Below are 16,764 nucleotides of genomic sequence, written 5' to 3' on the forward strand. Positions count from 1 at the left end.
ATTAGCAGTCAATATCGCAAAATTAAAATCGACCCAACAATGTTAGTTGGAGGAGCACACAATTTAATTAGTATGACATATTTTATGTATATGCGTGTATTATACCGCACCTGATTTTGTTTCTCTTTCAAAGGAATTAATAAACAAGATAAAAATAAGAAGAACTTACTAGAATTTAGAATGAATTTAATTGTTTAAAATAAAACAATAAATCAACCAATTTTATTATCTTAACTCTACACTAAATAAAAGTAGAATGCAGAGTATGATGACTTAATAATCGTAAAGAAGGAATCAATAAATATAATAGGCAATATGTTGCTACGAAGATAAACATAAAGAATGATGTTTTGTTAGCTGCAAGATATTCATTTTAGAAAAAAAAGATCCATTATACTTCTCTCACCAATCCACTTTATCCGTTTAATCCTCTGAACAAATTTATGCTCAATTCACTTCCCCAAACTATTTCAATTGGCCTAATCTACCCCCTATTGAGATTTTTCCTTTTTATTTCTCCGCTTACAAGTGGTAGTTTCAGTTCAAATTTTGCAAGGTGACTTATAATATGATGCCCTAGTCTAGAAAAATAATTATAAGTTTTTGATGATTACTTTTTGTGTAGAATTGCATCTCTATGATTAATTTTATATTAAATCTTTTCTAACCTATGAAAATAAGCATGAAAAAAATTTTAATTTATTTTTTTAACATAAGGTATCATGTTCTCTATTCACTCATAAAATCTGAACTTAAAATTCAATTTATAAGTGAATTAACCGAAAAGATAAATATCCATAGGGGTAGATTGGACCGATTGAAATTGTTCAGGGAGTACATTGAGTTTAAGTTTTGCTAGGGAGACAAAGTGGATTAGTGAGGGGAGTAAAATGAACCTTTTCTATTTATATTTGTTCTACCCACCAAATAGACAGCACTAGAAAAGACGGGGCCATTGCTGGTCGATTTGTTTTTGCACATCAGAGTTCATCTCTTTTGCCTGCAGGTATCTGAACACCTGGGAGTTGAAGAAATTGAGGTTTACCAAAACAGTGAAGCACATAGTGTCCTTAAACCATCGGAAACTCATTTATACATTGTAGACATGACAAAGAAGTTGAATAGGGATATATATACATAAATGTTCATATTAGTTCATGGTTCGACACACAATATATAAATATATTCACAAGAGGGATATTTAGTGTTTGAACTATCACATAACCCAACTTGTGAAAAAACAGAGTAAGAAGATGGCATTATATACACCAAAAGAAGAGCCACTTCCAAAGCATTGTGAATATAGTTGTGTTTGTCACAAAAGCAGTATGGATATTGGTGTGTTTGGCTGGGACACAGGAAGCGACAAAAGATGGTTTTGAAGTAAGCATCAAAATAGTTGTTGCATGGCCAATATCTAAAAAAAAAGAAGCGAATGTATTGTTAGAACAATAGATGTTAAAAACAATTTGTAGGATTATGAGCAGTAAATTGACAAAATGTAAGCTTAAAAGTAATATTTTAATATGGAATGCAAAAAATTCAGCATTTCAACATGGCAAGAAAGTTTTATATGTATTCCTATTGTATCTTTCAAGCGGCAATATGGAACTTTAATATGAAGTAGCTATGCAAAAGCGAACATTCTGTGAATTAATGTGGTGCGCATGCATGCCATTCCAGTTGCCAGTTTTATGTCAGCAATGACAGACCTGTAACGGTAGTAGAATACAGACAACATGAATTCTAGTGATGTCTAATGACCAACTCGAAGCAAAAATTCCTAAGATGGTATAACCACAGAATGAGTGTACAAACATGTATGTATCAAGTCTTAAGTATTGATGTACCTATTGTAATTTTTTACTTGGTTGATGGCTGCATATCAGATTTCTTGCCTTTCTTAAAGACATGATTTTTGTCATCATCCTCAATATCATCATAAGGCCTTCTTTTAGTTGCAGCTAGTGTGTCATCCCAATTTCTGTAGTGGAGATAAATAGTATTTTATTAGATTATGCATTATTAAGTAGAGACATAGATAAGAATATGTGAGTGAATGTTTACCCTGGTGACTTATCAATGTCCATATCATCAAATTCTGCTATGGATTGAGTTAGCATTGCAAGTTCCTACAGTGAAACTAATATATTAACAATGTATGCATAGTCTAAAATGGAAGCATATTCTGTTTTAGTATGATATTATTGGTGCTTATACCATCTTACCTGATCTGTTGGTGTTTTAGAAGATATAGTCATTAGATCAGGTAGATCCTTGGTTGGAACCAAAGCTGATGATGTTCCTGATCCTTGTGCACATGATTGAGTGGTTAATAATGGGAGTACTTCCTGCTTTCCATGGCGTTCTTTTATCAACAGGACCTCAAATGATGGATGTTCAGTCCTCATACTCTTTTTATGTAGAATCCTTACGACCAATGTGAATTTGTGGCCAATCCATTGTGAAATGTCGCTTGGAATTATATCTGGATCATTGTATTTCCTTAATGTTTCAGTACTCTTACCAATAAGTTCAGTAGCTCTTCTTTCGAACATCATAAACTCAAGACTAAATGTGTTGTCTGCAACTATAAATGGTATTTTGTACCTGTACATGAAAGGTTGCAAGAATTTGTTTGATTAATTTAATTAAGTAGAGGACTGAAATGATTACAGATTTATTCAGGTTTAGTATTTCTTACTCCCATTCAAATTGTTTTGAAGGGCAACCTCCATCTTTTGTACACTGGAATCCATCAGATGTTGAAATCATTTTTGATGAGCATGTGCGACAAGCACGATAGCACCAATGTTGTTTATCTGGTATTCCTATGATCATTACAATGCATTGATATCGTTCACCCTACAAAATAAAAAACTTTAAGATTATATAGGAGTGCATTGGCTGTCTGCCAAAAATGAGATCTGGATATAGTGGCAGTAATCAAGCGCAATTACTGAGTGCCGTGGCAGTTTTTGGCTGGATTTTATCTTTATGTTTACACAGGTATCTTACAGTACATCAGGACATGACTAACAAGTGCATTGCTTGTCCGCCAAAAATGAAGCTGCCTACTAATCACTCGTTGCTATTTGCTAGCTGCTGTAGTAGCAGGAACAAAATTTGACTACCTTTAAATTCTCTCCTCCATTTGACAGTACATATTCTCTCTTTTCTTTTTTCTTTTACTGACAATAATATGAGGATGAGGAGTCCAGCTACTGCTCATTGCTATTTAATGCTGGTTTAAAAAAGATAACCATATTTTAGCTAGCTTTTAATTCGCTCTCCTTCTACATAAGCTAAGGAGTAAGGAGTGCCGTGCTTGCCTGGCAAGAATTAGAGCGGGGGAATGGCTAGTAATCATTGCCGGATTGCTGGCTGCTATAGAGGGATGAACAATTCTGGTTGCTTTTAAATTCTGCCAACCCTTTTGCACTAACCATTTTTGAAGCCTGGATATGATATAAAAGATGCAAACAGTACATGGCAATGAAGTTGTCAATATATACCTTTTGAGTAAAAGGATCTATGTCGTTCAGCTGTAACAGATTATTTTCTTCAAAAGCTACATGAGTCTGATCTTCATTTGGTAAGTCAATTTTTTCAACAGATGTTGCGTCCACTGGTAAGCTGGAAGATAAACAAATATGATCATATGGATATATTATGTGTGCAAAGCATATTTATATATTTTAGACATAATATTTATGCATAGAGTAGAAACACTTTAGGAGGTGCTCACATGATGTGTTAGCACATGGGTTCCAAATCCTAACAAATATTGGTTAGCACATTTTAGCATTCTCGCCTGTTAGGTTTGAACTGCATGCTAGAATTTAATTTTTAATAGCTGTCTTTGCATGCTATAACTGAACATGTTTTCCTATCTTTTATCCATGCCGATGTCTGGTCAGCTTGAAGAAAGCAATTAAATGTTTGTATAGAAGTCCAGGGACATGTAATAGTAGTTGTAGGAAAAGTGTGTAACTTCTCTGAAAAGCTTTTATTGCAGGTATGTCATTCTCATTGATATACTAGCGACAAGCTGTTGTTCCACTTAGAAATTGTGTTCCATCTTTATATTGTTTCATTAAGGTGCCAACAAAGATAGCAATTATATGGTTCTTTTCACCAATTTTAAGGACAGCATCACCATCAAACTCTAGAGCCCGCATACCTGATAGAGACAAATCTATTGTATTTCCCCTGCTTAAAGTTGTTTGATACTTGTATTATTAGTGATCATATTTGGGGTGGAAATATTAGATATCAAATATTATGGACTGAAGATATACCTTACGTCCTGCAGCTTTATTATTCTTCTCATCATGAGGTCTCCTGCAGTGTTACGCACTACTGCAGGATTTGAGACAGCGGTGATTTTTCCAAGTACATCTGAAATAATATTTATACATCAGCAAATTTTAGTTGCATACATTTGCAGAAAAAAATAATTGTAAAAGGGTTATTGATGTTGAGTAGAGAATATACCTAGGAATCGTTCTTTATTTTTAACAAATTGTGGCAATATTTCAATTGGAGTCAATGAGAATGTGTACTTTGGCAATTCCATATCATGAGCATTTGATTTGGCAATGGTAGTCCTTCTGTTCAGCCTCAGCATATATGGGTTTTGCACCACCTTGTATCCAGGTTTAGCTTTTTCAACCACAAACTTGCCAAGGAAAATGATTAGTTTTTCGCACAGCTGAGGCTTTAAAATTGGTATTACATCTGGTGGTATTTCAGCATAGATTGCATCACCCTACATGTAGAATTTTTTGTGGCATAGATTAGGAATGTTAAAATACACATATACATATTTTTGGTTTGTATTAGTACTTGTACTGATGATGGAAATACCTTCTGGTCAATGAGAACCAAGTCAAGATGCTTTATATTCCCTTTTTCATTTCCTCCCTCTCTGAATTCCCACATCCTTGATACTCTTACATGTAAAACAGCATTTGTTGTTGATAGACGAAGATCAGATATTGTAGTAAGCTCACCATGTGATTGAAATTTGCATTTCATAAAACATATATGTAACTGTAAGTAATATATTATTGGATATAGTATTTATAGTACCTGCATTGGTATCATTGTCAATATATAGCTACTCTGCAAAAAAATGAAAGAGATGATGTTAGAGTATAACAATAGAATTGCTAGACCATTTCTAAAATTTCTCTAAATACAATATTTGTAGTTGTATTTCTGCAAGAACCATCATTGTTCTCAATTAATATGTTTAGGCCTTTTTTGTTGTTCACTCTTGAGATTGCAACATATAATTGGCCATGTGAGAAAACTGGCTTTTTTAGGTAAAGTCCAACATTTGTAAGTGTTTGTCCTTGGCTTTTATTTATAGTCATAGAATAACATATTTTTATTGGGAATTGACGTCGTCACAATACAAATGGCCAGTGAGAACCTTTTGTAGTAAGATTTATTCTAGGAATATGTACCTTGTCACCTATGTGAGTTCCTGTTATAATAACTGCTTCAATAATATAGTCTGCTAGGTTTGTTATTATAAGTCTAGTTTCATTACATAGTCCTAGGCTTTGATTTAGATTTCGAAGTAGCATTATAGGAACAGGCTTTGATTTAGATTTCGAAGTAGCATTATAGGAACGCCAATTTTAAGTTTTAGTCTATGTTCTGGGAAATTATTAGCATTTAGAGTATTTAGATATTCAGTTGGATAAAGTATATGAGCATCATTAATAGCGTCCATACATTTAGATATTGAATCTGCACTAAAATATTCTTTTTCAGAATTTGGTATTAAGTCAACCATGTAATTATTAATCTCTTCAACTATATCATTCGTTGTAGCTAAAATCGCTCTATTTTTAATATATTCTGGATTGCTGTAGTTATTAAGAAAGTCTGGATATGTAGAGTCAACCAAGGCCTTTATTTTATTTCCTGTTGTATACAACAATAAATCTTGAGGTATTTCAACTATATTACTATCAGGGTCCTCTTTAGTTTCTAATATGTTATTTATTTTCTCAGATCCATTTCCGATTTGAAGTATCCAATCATTGAAATCACTCAGTTCTTTATATTCAAGACTGCTGCTTTTAATTTTCTGTAAACGCATATTTTCATGCAAATATATCTTTGTAACATACTTCCATAGGTATGATCGAAATATTGATGCATTTATAATTTGTGCATTTGAAGCATTTTCTATTACTGGTAATATTTGCTTTGGATCTCCTCCTAGAACAACTACTTTTCCTCCAAATGGTATGGCTTCTAGTTGGTTATCTTTTTCAGATAAGATATCCTTAAATGACCTATCAAGAGCCTCAAAGCATTGTCTATTTGTCATTATAGCTTCATCCCATGTAATAAGGTCAGTTGCAATGAAAAGGTCAGCTAATTTTGTTCCTCTTTTTTACCTCACATATTGATAATTCATCAATCTCAATTGGAAGATGAAATCGAGAATGTGCTGTGCGTCCATTTGGAAGTAATAGTGAAGCTACTCCAGATGAAGCTACGGTTAGTACTATTTTTCTTCTAGCTCTTAGATATGACACTATTGTGTTATATAAAAATGTTTTTCCTGTTCCTCCATGTCTGGCTATGAAAAATATATTTGGCTCATGTCTTAGTACACTGTCAATTACTTTGTGGAAGGCTTCCTTTTGACCTGTATTAAGTTGGTTATATAATATATTCGCTTCATATTCAAGTTTTACTGTGTCGTAGTTTAACTTCTCTTCAATGAAATGGTTAGTTGCTATAATTTTAGGCAATGTTGTCCTTTCTGGTAGGTTATATTTTGTAATACTGATTCCATTTCTAGATAGAAGTTGCTCTATTTCTACTAGAACTGAATCATGAAGTTCAGATTCTGTAGGATTGTATACGAAAGGATGGTATTGTAGTTTTAGATCATGTTCAATATCTTCAGACATTTTCCTCCAATTGGTATCAAAAAATTTGTGTTCATCTTGTAGATTACAATATGCTAGGAGAGTGACAAATAAATTTCGTAATTGTGGTGTTGTAGCCCAATTTATGGCTTCATTAAATGTTGCGTACCATTCATTGTCATCTTGTAATAAGCCTCGTGCCGCACAAGCTTCTTTGAATGTTCCATATGTTATCCCATTATATGTTTTCAAATCATTATATCCTATAGCTCCTTTTACTATCATAAGTAGTAGCCTTAGATAAAACCGTTCTCCTTCTATTGGATTTACATAATATAGACGACCAATTTTAAAGTTTTGTTTGCGTCTTGTCCATTTTATGTTGTGGTCGTCCCATGTCCATTGCTGTGGGAATTCACAATAAGTTAATTCTCTCGCTTCTGGATATTGTTTGTTTGCTTCGAACCATTCGGTTAATTTTGTCTTTTGGAATTTGGGGTCTTTTGCTATTGCATTTAATTTGGCCTTTTTACATAGGCTAACTATATTTTGTAACGGTAGATGCACCGGCAATCTCTCAACTGATGGCCATTGGTGGTGTATATCACAGCCTAGTAATCTCCAAATTGCATCTTGCTCACATATGTATCTACATTCCAAATATTTTTTAATTTCATCTATATCTTTAGGTTGCTGGTCATTTGTTTGTGTACGCTCAAATAGAACTATTGCTTTATCTGGTCCTTTATGGATATATTTACAAATATATTTGAGTAGTCCACTTTTGTTTACATATTCTACATTTATGTGAGCTTGATATTTTTTAAGTAACTTTAAATTATGAGGAACTATCCATCTATTATCCAAATTATAGTTGTCTCTAGATATATAAATACCAGTAACCAGTGTCTCGGCGCCGGTATTGAATAAATCCGTTTTCATTAAAATTTGTTTCTTTTTGGAATTCCTTTGGATAGTATTTAGAACATTTTCCTTTTTTCATACAAGGGCATTGTTGATTTTTTTTGTCCACATGGGCCATGCATCATATGTTCTGCTACAAGAACATATCCTAGTGGATCTTCATGTGGATTAGGTATTTCAGCCGATATCCATAGATCTATCATGTCTGGGGTTATTTCATTGCCTTTTTTATCTATCCATTCTAAGATATGGACATGGGGCAAGCCTCTTTTTTGGAACTCTATTGAATATAAAATAGCTATTGCTGGACCAAATATAGTGCCAGACCATAAATCTTGTAGAAGATCCTGTAGTTTTATATGGAATACTCGTACAATCACATCAGGCCGGTCATTTGGTTTCTCGCCAGAAAGTATATTTGAAGTTATTTCACATCATTTAGGGTTGCATGTAAATGTTATGAATAGATCTGGAGACCCATATACACGGCATATTGCTACTCCATCATGGTAATTCTGTATCATATAACGTCTTGAGCCTACATGACTTGATGGTAGTAAAATTCTTTTGCCAATTTGGCTACCATTAGTTATTCCTTTTTCTACAGCATCAAATATGCCTTGTAAGTATTCAGCTCTTAGTTTGTCTTGATTTCTCGAAATGTACATTAGTCTATCTTCGTCTTCCATTGCTCTAGCATCAACTATGACTTGTTTTGATAATCTACCATAGCATAGGAATGGATTTGGCTGCCCTGGTCTATAGTGCATATGGTATTTGAAAAACTCGTGTATTGTGACTGTTTTTCGTTTCATTTTACGTGTGTACTCTTTTTGTTCATAGTAAGGTATGCCAAGTTGAAATCCTCTTTCTCCATATGGAAATAAAAGAGGATATTGTAATGCCATATAAGCGGGATGGAGAATTGATATACGTTGCAATCCTTTTTGTTTTGTGCTTACAATTATATCTCGTTGGCATTTTTCTAAAGTTAAATCTCCAACTATTAGTAATGCAAGTTCATCTGTATGCGGCATTTCATATTGTATTGGGTCACCCTTATCAGCTCCTATTATTCAAATGCTAACATCTATATCTTTATATTTTTCAAGCATGGCGCGTGCATGGCGGAAGGTTTTTACGAGTGGTTTGTTTTCATCTAGCATTTCTTTTAGTTGTCTTACTATTTCAGGATCTATATCTATTCCTGATGGTTCTTTCTTGTGCAATGCTTTAATTCTGTTGTTTATTTCATTTTGTGTGTCAAAAATATATAGTTCAGCATATTGTGGTTGATTGTTGTCTGAAGGTATTAATGATCCTATACGATGGTGTATTTGGCCATTTATCTTGAAAACGTATGGTCCATCTCCTTTATTTATTTCATTAATAATAGTTGCACCCATGGATGTAAAAGAAAATAAACTATTATATTGTCTAATTTTTTGGAAGAAATATTTTGATAAAGGCTGATCTCTGTTTTGTAAAAGGTTTAATAGGAACTTTGGAGGCTCCCTGTATTTTGGTATTTTGATGGTTCCTTTTTTGCAGCAGTTTGTGTATATTGGTTCTTTATTTTTATATGTGCCTTTTTTGTTTCTCTCATTGTACCAGAACATAGCATTACAATGTTTACATATATATTCTGGTTTTCCTATATACGATCTTTCTTCATATGATTCTTTCAGATATTCAATATATTTAGGGCTAAATGAGACCATCCCTTGTTTACTATATAGGTACGACTGAGATATATCAAGGGACTTGCTATATGCGTCATTTTGTTTTTTTATTTTTGAGTTGTCGTCTTCATTATTTTGCCTTTTCCTTTTTTTACCTGCTATTAAATTTGCTCTATTTTGTCTAGCTCGTTTTGTGTCAGGATTTTTCTCCATTGGTGAAAATTCTGAAAATTTCCTTTTAGTGCGTGCCATACTAAATTGTATGGAGCCATTATTATAAATCGGAAAGAGAGGGGTATTAGTAAACATTAATAGTAACAAAGAAGTAGATGACTATAATATAATAATATATTAGTATCTAAATCTGAAATTTAGATCAATCACATAATTTGTAGCACGAATCAATAAAGACAAAAGCTGTGTAGTAGTGGTGATATGTACCTTGATCTAGAATCTTCCTTTTTTCACCCTCCTGTTTCATGTCAATGTAGTGTACTGCAGGGAAAACAGAAGAATGAAATTGGTTTAGTATGAAAGGTTTTGAAAAGGTTATTATTGTAGAACATGGACATGCCATAATTGGTGTTATTTAGACTGCTAGGTCAAGTTTTGGTCATGTTACTTTTGTTTCCTAGCTCGTGTTTGTTAGGATGTCCGATCTCTCATATTTAGTCCCCGTATGAGGGTAGGAAGTTGTATGGGGACCTTTTTTTCTCTCTCTAATGCAATGAAGCACAGCTCTCCTGCGTTATCTAAAAAATAATTTGTGTAAGAAATTTTATTTTTTGAATTTTATTTTGATTGCCAATGCCACTGGTTTGCAGATGAACTGGTTCAGTTCTAGCCTTTTTGTTTACTATGAACCTAACATGTTCTAGTTCCAAACTAAACATCACATGCCAGCTCCTAATGAACTGATGCAATTTGTAGACTTGGTGAGCTGGAATGAACTGGAACAGTTTCTTCCTGTTAATGCCATGTTCCTGTTTGCGATTGATGGCTTAAATTGGTTAGAGGCTTACAGCTGCCACTTTTATTATCAGAACCATTTTGATTCTGTAATTTCTCAATTATATGAGAAGTAATGAAAATTGTGAGTGGTTAGGTAAAACAGTGAGCTCCTGAAACTCGTATGTCCATGCCTTATTTTGCATCTGCCCAGCCATGGCACATCATGTTAATCCTATTCGTCAGCATGCTTACTGAATGAACCAAATGACTAAATGATAGGTAACCACCGCTTCCATTCACTAATTAGTCAGGTCCACACATGCAGGTGGCCACTTCTGTTGTCAGGAAGATCATGCTAGACGAGTTTGGGTTGCAGTACATCTGCGCCATCGCGGGCTGTTTCTTCGAGGCAGCCATGGCTTTTGCGGCCATGGTCAGTGTACTGGCCAGCATATAGGGCTTGTGTTGGAGAAGTTAAAAATGCATTGGCTATCTACCTAGTTCTTTTAGGTATTTGGTGCTCTGGTTCTTGCGTGTGTGTTGGGGTGGGAGGGGTGCCTGAGCTCATGGAGATTGCTGGAACGGGGTGTCAGGATGTTGTTTAAGAATTTGAGAGCATGAGGAGGTAGAAGAGGGAGAGGGATTTCCATTTTGGCAGTTTTCTTGGAGGATTGCGCCATGGCACTAGCAGGAGTAGCAGCTCGCGGGAGTGTTGCTTGCGCTCATGGGGACCTCGACCTCGTGAGCTTCTTTGAATCCCGCGGCCTTGAGTCTCTGGATCGGCCTAGGAACTGTTGCACGTAGTACCTGGGTGAGCTTCGGCTGTTTCGATCTGGGATTGTGATGAGCAAGTGCGCCCGCGGAGTACGCGCGGAAGCTGCCGTCGTCGTCGTCGCAGCTGCCGCAGCAGCGCATGCGCTGACGGATGGAGCAATAGGGCGAGCGGCCGCCGCCGCCACCTGGATCTGCGCCGTGTGAGGGGAGGCGAAGGGCACTGGCCTGGATCGACAGAGACGGGCGCCGGCGGCGGGCACATCTGTGCGGGCCGGTGGAGGGCGAGCGACGCGTACCAGGGACTGAAGGAGGTAATGCGGCGGCGTATGGCCGGGCGGTGGGGGTGGACTCGGAGGCAGCCGCGAGGGCCATTGGCGTCAGGCCGCGAGTGGAGGGAGCGCTGGCGGAGGGAGGTCCGTTGGTGGAGCGAGCTTAGGGAGGTCCGCCGGTGAACTGAGCGCTGGCGGCGGAAGCGGTTGACGCCGACGGATGGCGCATTCGTTCGTAGGTGCAGAGCAATGCAAAGGGACTATCGTTAGTAGGGGAGTTAGGGAGATTACATACCTAGGAGGAAGCAGCGAGATCGACAACGCCCTGGTCGACGTTGGCTGAGGTAGGATGATTTTTTTGTTGCAATCCGGAAGTGGAAGGGGTGATGGTGATTTTCGCTGGTTTGGGAACTGAGATGCGGAAGGGGAAGCGTTGCTTTTTTACTGATTCCTGTTGTTCTCGATTGCTGTAGAAGTGGAAAGAGAAATCTAGAGTACGCGGAACGGGCGGGAAGAGCAGGCGAGACGGGCGGGAAGAGCAGGCGGGACGGGCGGCGCGTTTGCATTAGACATTGTTAGGTTCCGTCTGATTTGAATCCAACGATAGGAAAAAATTTTGATGACGTGGCCCAATCACAGCTCAGGGAATAACCCAGGTTTCAATTCTTAAAGATTTATATGCTAAGTTTAGAAATGCATCTTTTTTACTGAATTGAATCTGTTTTTTTACTACAGGAGAGATGTTTGTTGTATTTTGCTGAATTCACCTTCGAGGCTCACACCCTCAATGGTGTGGCAAACGTCAAATGACCCTTTTGCCCCCAGCTAGCCCACTGTCCCTGATTCCCAGTGACAGCTGGGCCCCGCACGTCATCACTAACCTACGTGCACCGGAGCGAAGCCGCTGATCCGACGCGCCGCCTCTCTGCATCTGTCGTCGCCGGTGACTCGGTAAGTCCTCTCCCCCGCGCATCTTCCTTCCTCTCCCTCGCCTGCGCGCGAGTTCCCTCTCCGTGCGCCTCGGGCTGCCATCCATCCAGCGACCCGAGCGGCGCCGCGCTGCCCTGCGCGTTTTCGTCGGCCGCCAGTTCGACCCTCCCGCGCCTTACCCCCCCCCCCCCCCCCTCCCCCCATTCTCCTTCACGTGGCCACCTGAGGCTTGTCTAGATCTGTTCTTCTCCAAGCGGAGGCAACAGGCAGCAGCTCACCCCTAACCATTCCCTCTCAATCTCTCCCGTAAAGCAAACCAGCTAGTAGCGCTTCCAATTAATTCAGCTCCTACGTTGTTCCCATCGGCAAAAGCAACAGACAGGGGCTCATCTCCCACACGCTACTTCTCTCCCTACGAATTTCCTTCAATACAAGCAGCTCCAGCCGCCTCCAATAGTCCAATCCACCAGCACCAACAGGTGCCCGGTGCCCCCCTCCAAACCCAAACCCTCCACCAGTCAGAGCAGCTCTATGTGTCTGCGGTAAAAGAATTTGTTAATTGCAGTTTTTTCTTGGTTCTCGGGTGGATTTTACAGATATTAGTGTATTACGATGGGCAATATGTGTAAAGGTATAACTTGATATATTGATTGCTTCGTGTGATAATTTGTAAATTCTGAGATCAACTTATGAATTTTTCTCTGTTGTTGACTAAAAATACCTTAGGAACTGCCGGCTATGCTGCAGAAAACACTTTTTTCACACTTCCACTTAGCCTGCTAGATTGTTGATGTCAATGGAGCATTCCACTTAGGTTGGAATTATTACTGTGATTGTAATATTTTAAGTTCTTATTGTGATAGGCCAGTTGATTGCTTGGTGCAGTGAGGCAAGCTATTGGGTGGCGCTCACAGGCCCTACGATTTCCTATTCGTTAGCAGCTCTTCGATGTTAATCATATCATACATACAGCACTGCGCGTGGGAGTGAGAGTGAAGTAAATGCTCAGTTACTTATGGGCTTATGTTTATGTGTGAGAAAGGCCATTTTACTATGTTAGATAGGCCTGTGACCAGTGTTCTTTTCATGTCTTTGTTGTATGGTATGTCAGTGATGGACTCCATTTCCTCTTATTTGTGCAATAGGTGATCAAATTGCCATGCAAGATTGTGTCGCTTCGTTCTTATTTTGCTAATTATTGATGTAATTCGTTCATTACAATAGGATAAAGCTGCATTTGATCCTCAGAGATGATGAACGAGTCTTTTCTTGATAGGATGGTTTCCCAGCTTCGGTCAACATGCAAGTAAGAGTATCATGCAGCTCACCCTGTTTTATTGATTTATCACACTGCTACTATGTCAATTGATTAGGTATAACAGACCATACATGGAGTGTAGAAGAATACATTATTAATAGTTGATCTTCTAGTTAATGTTCTCTGCTATCGTGTTAATTATTAGAGAGAACTTTGAACATGCCCTATTTGATGATGGTTTTGTACTTTGTTTCATTTTTCAATTAGATAAGAAGATTGATTCTGAGCTCATTCATAGCTTACATACCAAACAAGTATGCAAAACAGTTTCCAAGCACTAGAAGTCATTGCTAGATCTAAATCTATAGTAAAATATCTAGACACATCCAATGCATGAGCGGCTTGTATATATAGTGTTCTTGGAACTAAATGCACTAACATATTTTTATTTTATTATGTCATGCTATGTCTTAATGTTATCCTAAAATTGAAAATTACAGGTACTACACTGGATATCCCAAGGACCTAGGGCCATCAAGAATTATACCATTCACATCTGAGCGTCAGTTTGTACAGCTATTGCATGAAGGAAGGCCTGTAGTTGTTGCCTTTACTATTAAGTATAGTAACTCTGCTGTATTTTGTTCAGAAACACCAACTAGAATAGCAAATCCTCATATATGCCAGCATTCACTCACTTCAATCCTGAAAATTGCCTTTTTAGGTGCACTTATACACAGCATCTTGATAAAGTACTGGAAGAGGCTGCTGCCACATTTTATCCACATATCAAGTTTGTCAGAGTAAGCTACTATTGATTTACATTTACACGAAAATGTCCATTTACAGTCTTGTCAGACAAGCAGCTTGAAAAAAGCCTTGGGTGTGCAGATAGCTTATTTCTTTTTGATACTTCTGTATTAGGATTGATGAAACATGCTCGATTAAGCTAGAAATGAGTGAGTAGTTGTATTTTCATAAGGTTACTTTGCTTATCAAACCTGTCTATATCAACTTATGGTTTCCTCCAAATATATGTTGGATACTTTTGGCCACATTACAAATTGTGCTTCCCTCCAAAGTAGCCAGTGAACATTCTTCTTCTCTGCTGTCAGGTTGAATGCCCAAAGTATCCTGGGTTTTGCCTCACGAGGCAAAGGAATGAATATCCATTTGTTGAAGTATTTTACAATCCAGAACAGGTTATACTCGTTTACTTCATGTACATAAGTTCAAATGTTTCAGTTTCTTTGTTTTGGTTCCTCATTGCAATTTCCATTCCTACTCCGGTTACCATTTCACACCTTTTATTTGATTTGTGTCCACTGGGACTTTGGATACTAGCATAATGGGATTTGTGACCTTAGTGCCTGCTAATTTACTATCGCTCTTTTGTGAGCATTTTTTTATCGGTCTTGATGTTATGTTTATAATTTCACTAGTATTCACAGCTAGACGATAATAAGTTGCAAGCTATAAATAATATGTTTGTTGGATGATCCCAGAGGAAGAAACTACTTGTGCATGAGATGTTCAACAAGCTGGAGGTCTTGTGCTCCTGTTTGATAAAAAGTTCAATAAAAAATTTGTTTGATATTGTAAATATAAACAAAGTTCCTGTAGATGTATGTCCATTCAAACACCTTCATGAATTTTCAGAACTTTAGAACCTAATTCAGGGGTATAGTGTTCTCACTTTGAGAAAGAAACCTAATTCAGGGGTATAGTGTTCTCACTTTGAGAAAGAACCCCAATGTCAGCTGCATGTACTGTTTGTTGATTTTAAATAGTATCTGAAGCCTAAATAATTACTTGCTCAGCTGTGTACAACACTAAATTGTTGTTACATTCTCAGGTATTTTGTATTAATTGGTTCTAGAGATGATGATAGTTTTCTTTTGCCACCATAATTTGGGTGGCATATGTTTTCCTTTCTTTTGGCCTGGTAATGACTTTTTCTGTACTTTCACAGGCTGCAAGCCAAGGAAAGAGTGTGGATCCTAACATCACCAAGTATTCTGTAAAAGTGCTACCTGTAAGTAATTCTTGAGCTTGTGTCCATCAGTTTAATAGTTGGATCCAAATATTTTTGGTGAGCTGATGATGGATTGTGTTTCCTGCAGTTCAACTATGATCAGAGCTTGTATGGATTTCGGGAATATTTCAAGAAGCATGGTTTCAAGTATTCTGAAACAAACTAATTCTGTCAATAGAAATATGCGATGTGAGAACTTCTAGGGACTTAACATGGAGGCATTCATTGTCGGAGTTGAACTGTGGGGCTTTATTGATGTCTTTCCTAGTTCAAGGAATGCCTGCCATGTACTCATGTTAGGGTATCATGCCTATAGATTAGCACTGCAATAGCAAATGCCTGCTGAACTATCGACCTTCAATCTGGTAAATTAAACATTTCCCCAACCTCAACCAGGAGTGAGTATATTGCACGTCTTTTTATTGAATGCGAGCGGTTTGCTAGGATGTCAGGATTGGGTCGCTGTATCAGTTGAAGCTAGCAGTTTTTAGAGTTCAGAGCCCCTGGACAATATGATTTCGTTATATTTGTAAAAGAAATGTCGTGGTACACCAGTTGCTGCCATGTGGATCAGATTGAGATTTGTTCCTAAAAATACTCTATTTAATCATACCCTCAGCACTTTAGTTCAGAATGTTAAAGCCTGAAAAAGCCATGAGCCAGGGTAGCAGTGTGATGGCCTGTTTGGATGGTGGCTAGAGTTTGTCTTGCCACAGATTAGCTGTCTTTCTTGGCTACTAGTGTTTGGCTTCTTGCTACCGCTGTGCTCGCCCACACTTTGCCCTGCAGTCGCAGGCGGCAGGCCTATGTGGACGGGTAGAAAATTTTTGCTGTGCGTTTAGGTACCAAGCTAGGAGACCACTGAAGATCTGCACGTATTTTTTTGATTTTGTATAGGTATAAGTATATATCATTCTGCTGTAAAGAGGGACTGCCCTGGTCTCTGTCTAAATCGTACGTGGATTTTGTTATGAAATTATCGGGAATTGTCGATGAACAAACTGTGCAGCGGCCAAGAAGGACACTCGTAGCAGGAGAT

The 16,764-nt window shown here is 37.6% G+C and overlaps 2 protein-coding genes across 12 annotated transcripts; one reads left to right on the forward strand and one right to left on the reverse strand.

Moving 5' to 3' along the window:
• Positions 1-1,040: 1,040 nt before the first annotated feature.
• LOC120707347 lies at positions 1,041-11,966 on the reverse strand. 4 transcript variants are annotated; one of them, XM_039992228.1, is made up of 12 exons: positions 11,798-11,966; positions 9,950-10,003; positions 5,095-5,122; positions 4,870-5,016; positions 4,498-4,771; positions 4,302-4,401; positions 3,516-3,636; positions 2,705-2,865; positions 2,229-2,610; positions 2,068-2,132; positions 1,851-1,984; positions 1,041-1,417 (listed from the first exon to the last, which is right to left on the reverse strand). In XM_039992228.1, exons 3-11 carry the CDS (start codon positions 5,107-5,109, stop codon positions 1,864-1,866), a joined length of 1,386 nt encoding a protein of 461 aa, XP_039848162.1. In that variant the 5' UTR covers positions 5,110-5,122; positions 9,950-10,003; positions 11,798-11,966; the 3' UTR covers positions 1,041-1,417; positions 1,851-1,863. The 4 variants fall into 4 exon arrangements, with proteins under 4 accessions (XP_039848162.1, XP_039848160.1, XP_039848163.1 ...); XM_039992226.1 differs by having other exon boundaries at positions 5,095-5,127; XM_039992229.1 differs by lacking the exons at positions 1,851-1,984; positions 2,068-2,132 and having other exon boundaries at positions 5,095-5,127.
• A 330-nt stretch (positions 11,967-12,296) lies between these two features.
• LOC120707349 lies at positions 12,297-16,356 on the forward strand. 8 transcript variants are annotated; one of them, XR_005688961.1, is made up of 8 exons: positions 12,298-12,453; positions 13,657-13,738; positions 14,191-14,310; positions 14,415-14,493; positions 14,806-14,892; positions 15,663-15,725; positions 15,814-16,001; positions 16,032-16,335. XR_005688961.1 is itself a non-coding variant. In XM_039992236.1 (8 exons), exons 3-8 carry the CDS (start codon positions 13,683-13,685, stop codon positions 15,889-15,891), a joined length of 483 nt encoding a protein of 160 aa, XP_039848170.1. In that variant the 5' UTR covers positions 12,315-12,453; positions 13,318-13,429; positions 13,657-13,682; the 3' UTR covers positions 15,892-16,335. The 8 variants fall into 8 exon arrangements, 7 of the variants coding, with proteins under 7 accessions (XP_039848175.1, XP_039848169.1, XP_039848170.1 ...); XM_039992236.1 differs by adding an exon at positions 13,318-13,429 and having other exon boundaries at positions 12,315-12,453; positions 15,814-16,335; XM_039992241.1 differs by having other exon boundaries at positions 12,297-12,453; positions 14,191-14,283; positions 15,814-16,356.
• Positions 16,357-16,764: the final 408 nt, after the last annotated feature.

The sequence above is a fragment of the Panicum virgatum genome, chromosome 5K, assembly GCF_016808335.1.
Source record: "Panicum virgatum strain AP13 chromosome 5K, P.virgatum_v5, whole genome shotgun sequence".
Classification (NCBI taxonomy): Eukaryota; Viridiplantae; Streptophyta; class Magnoliopsida; order Poales; family Poaceae; genus Panicum; species Panicum virgatum.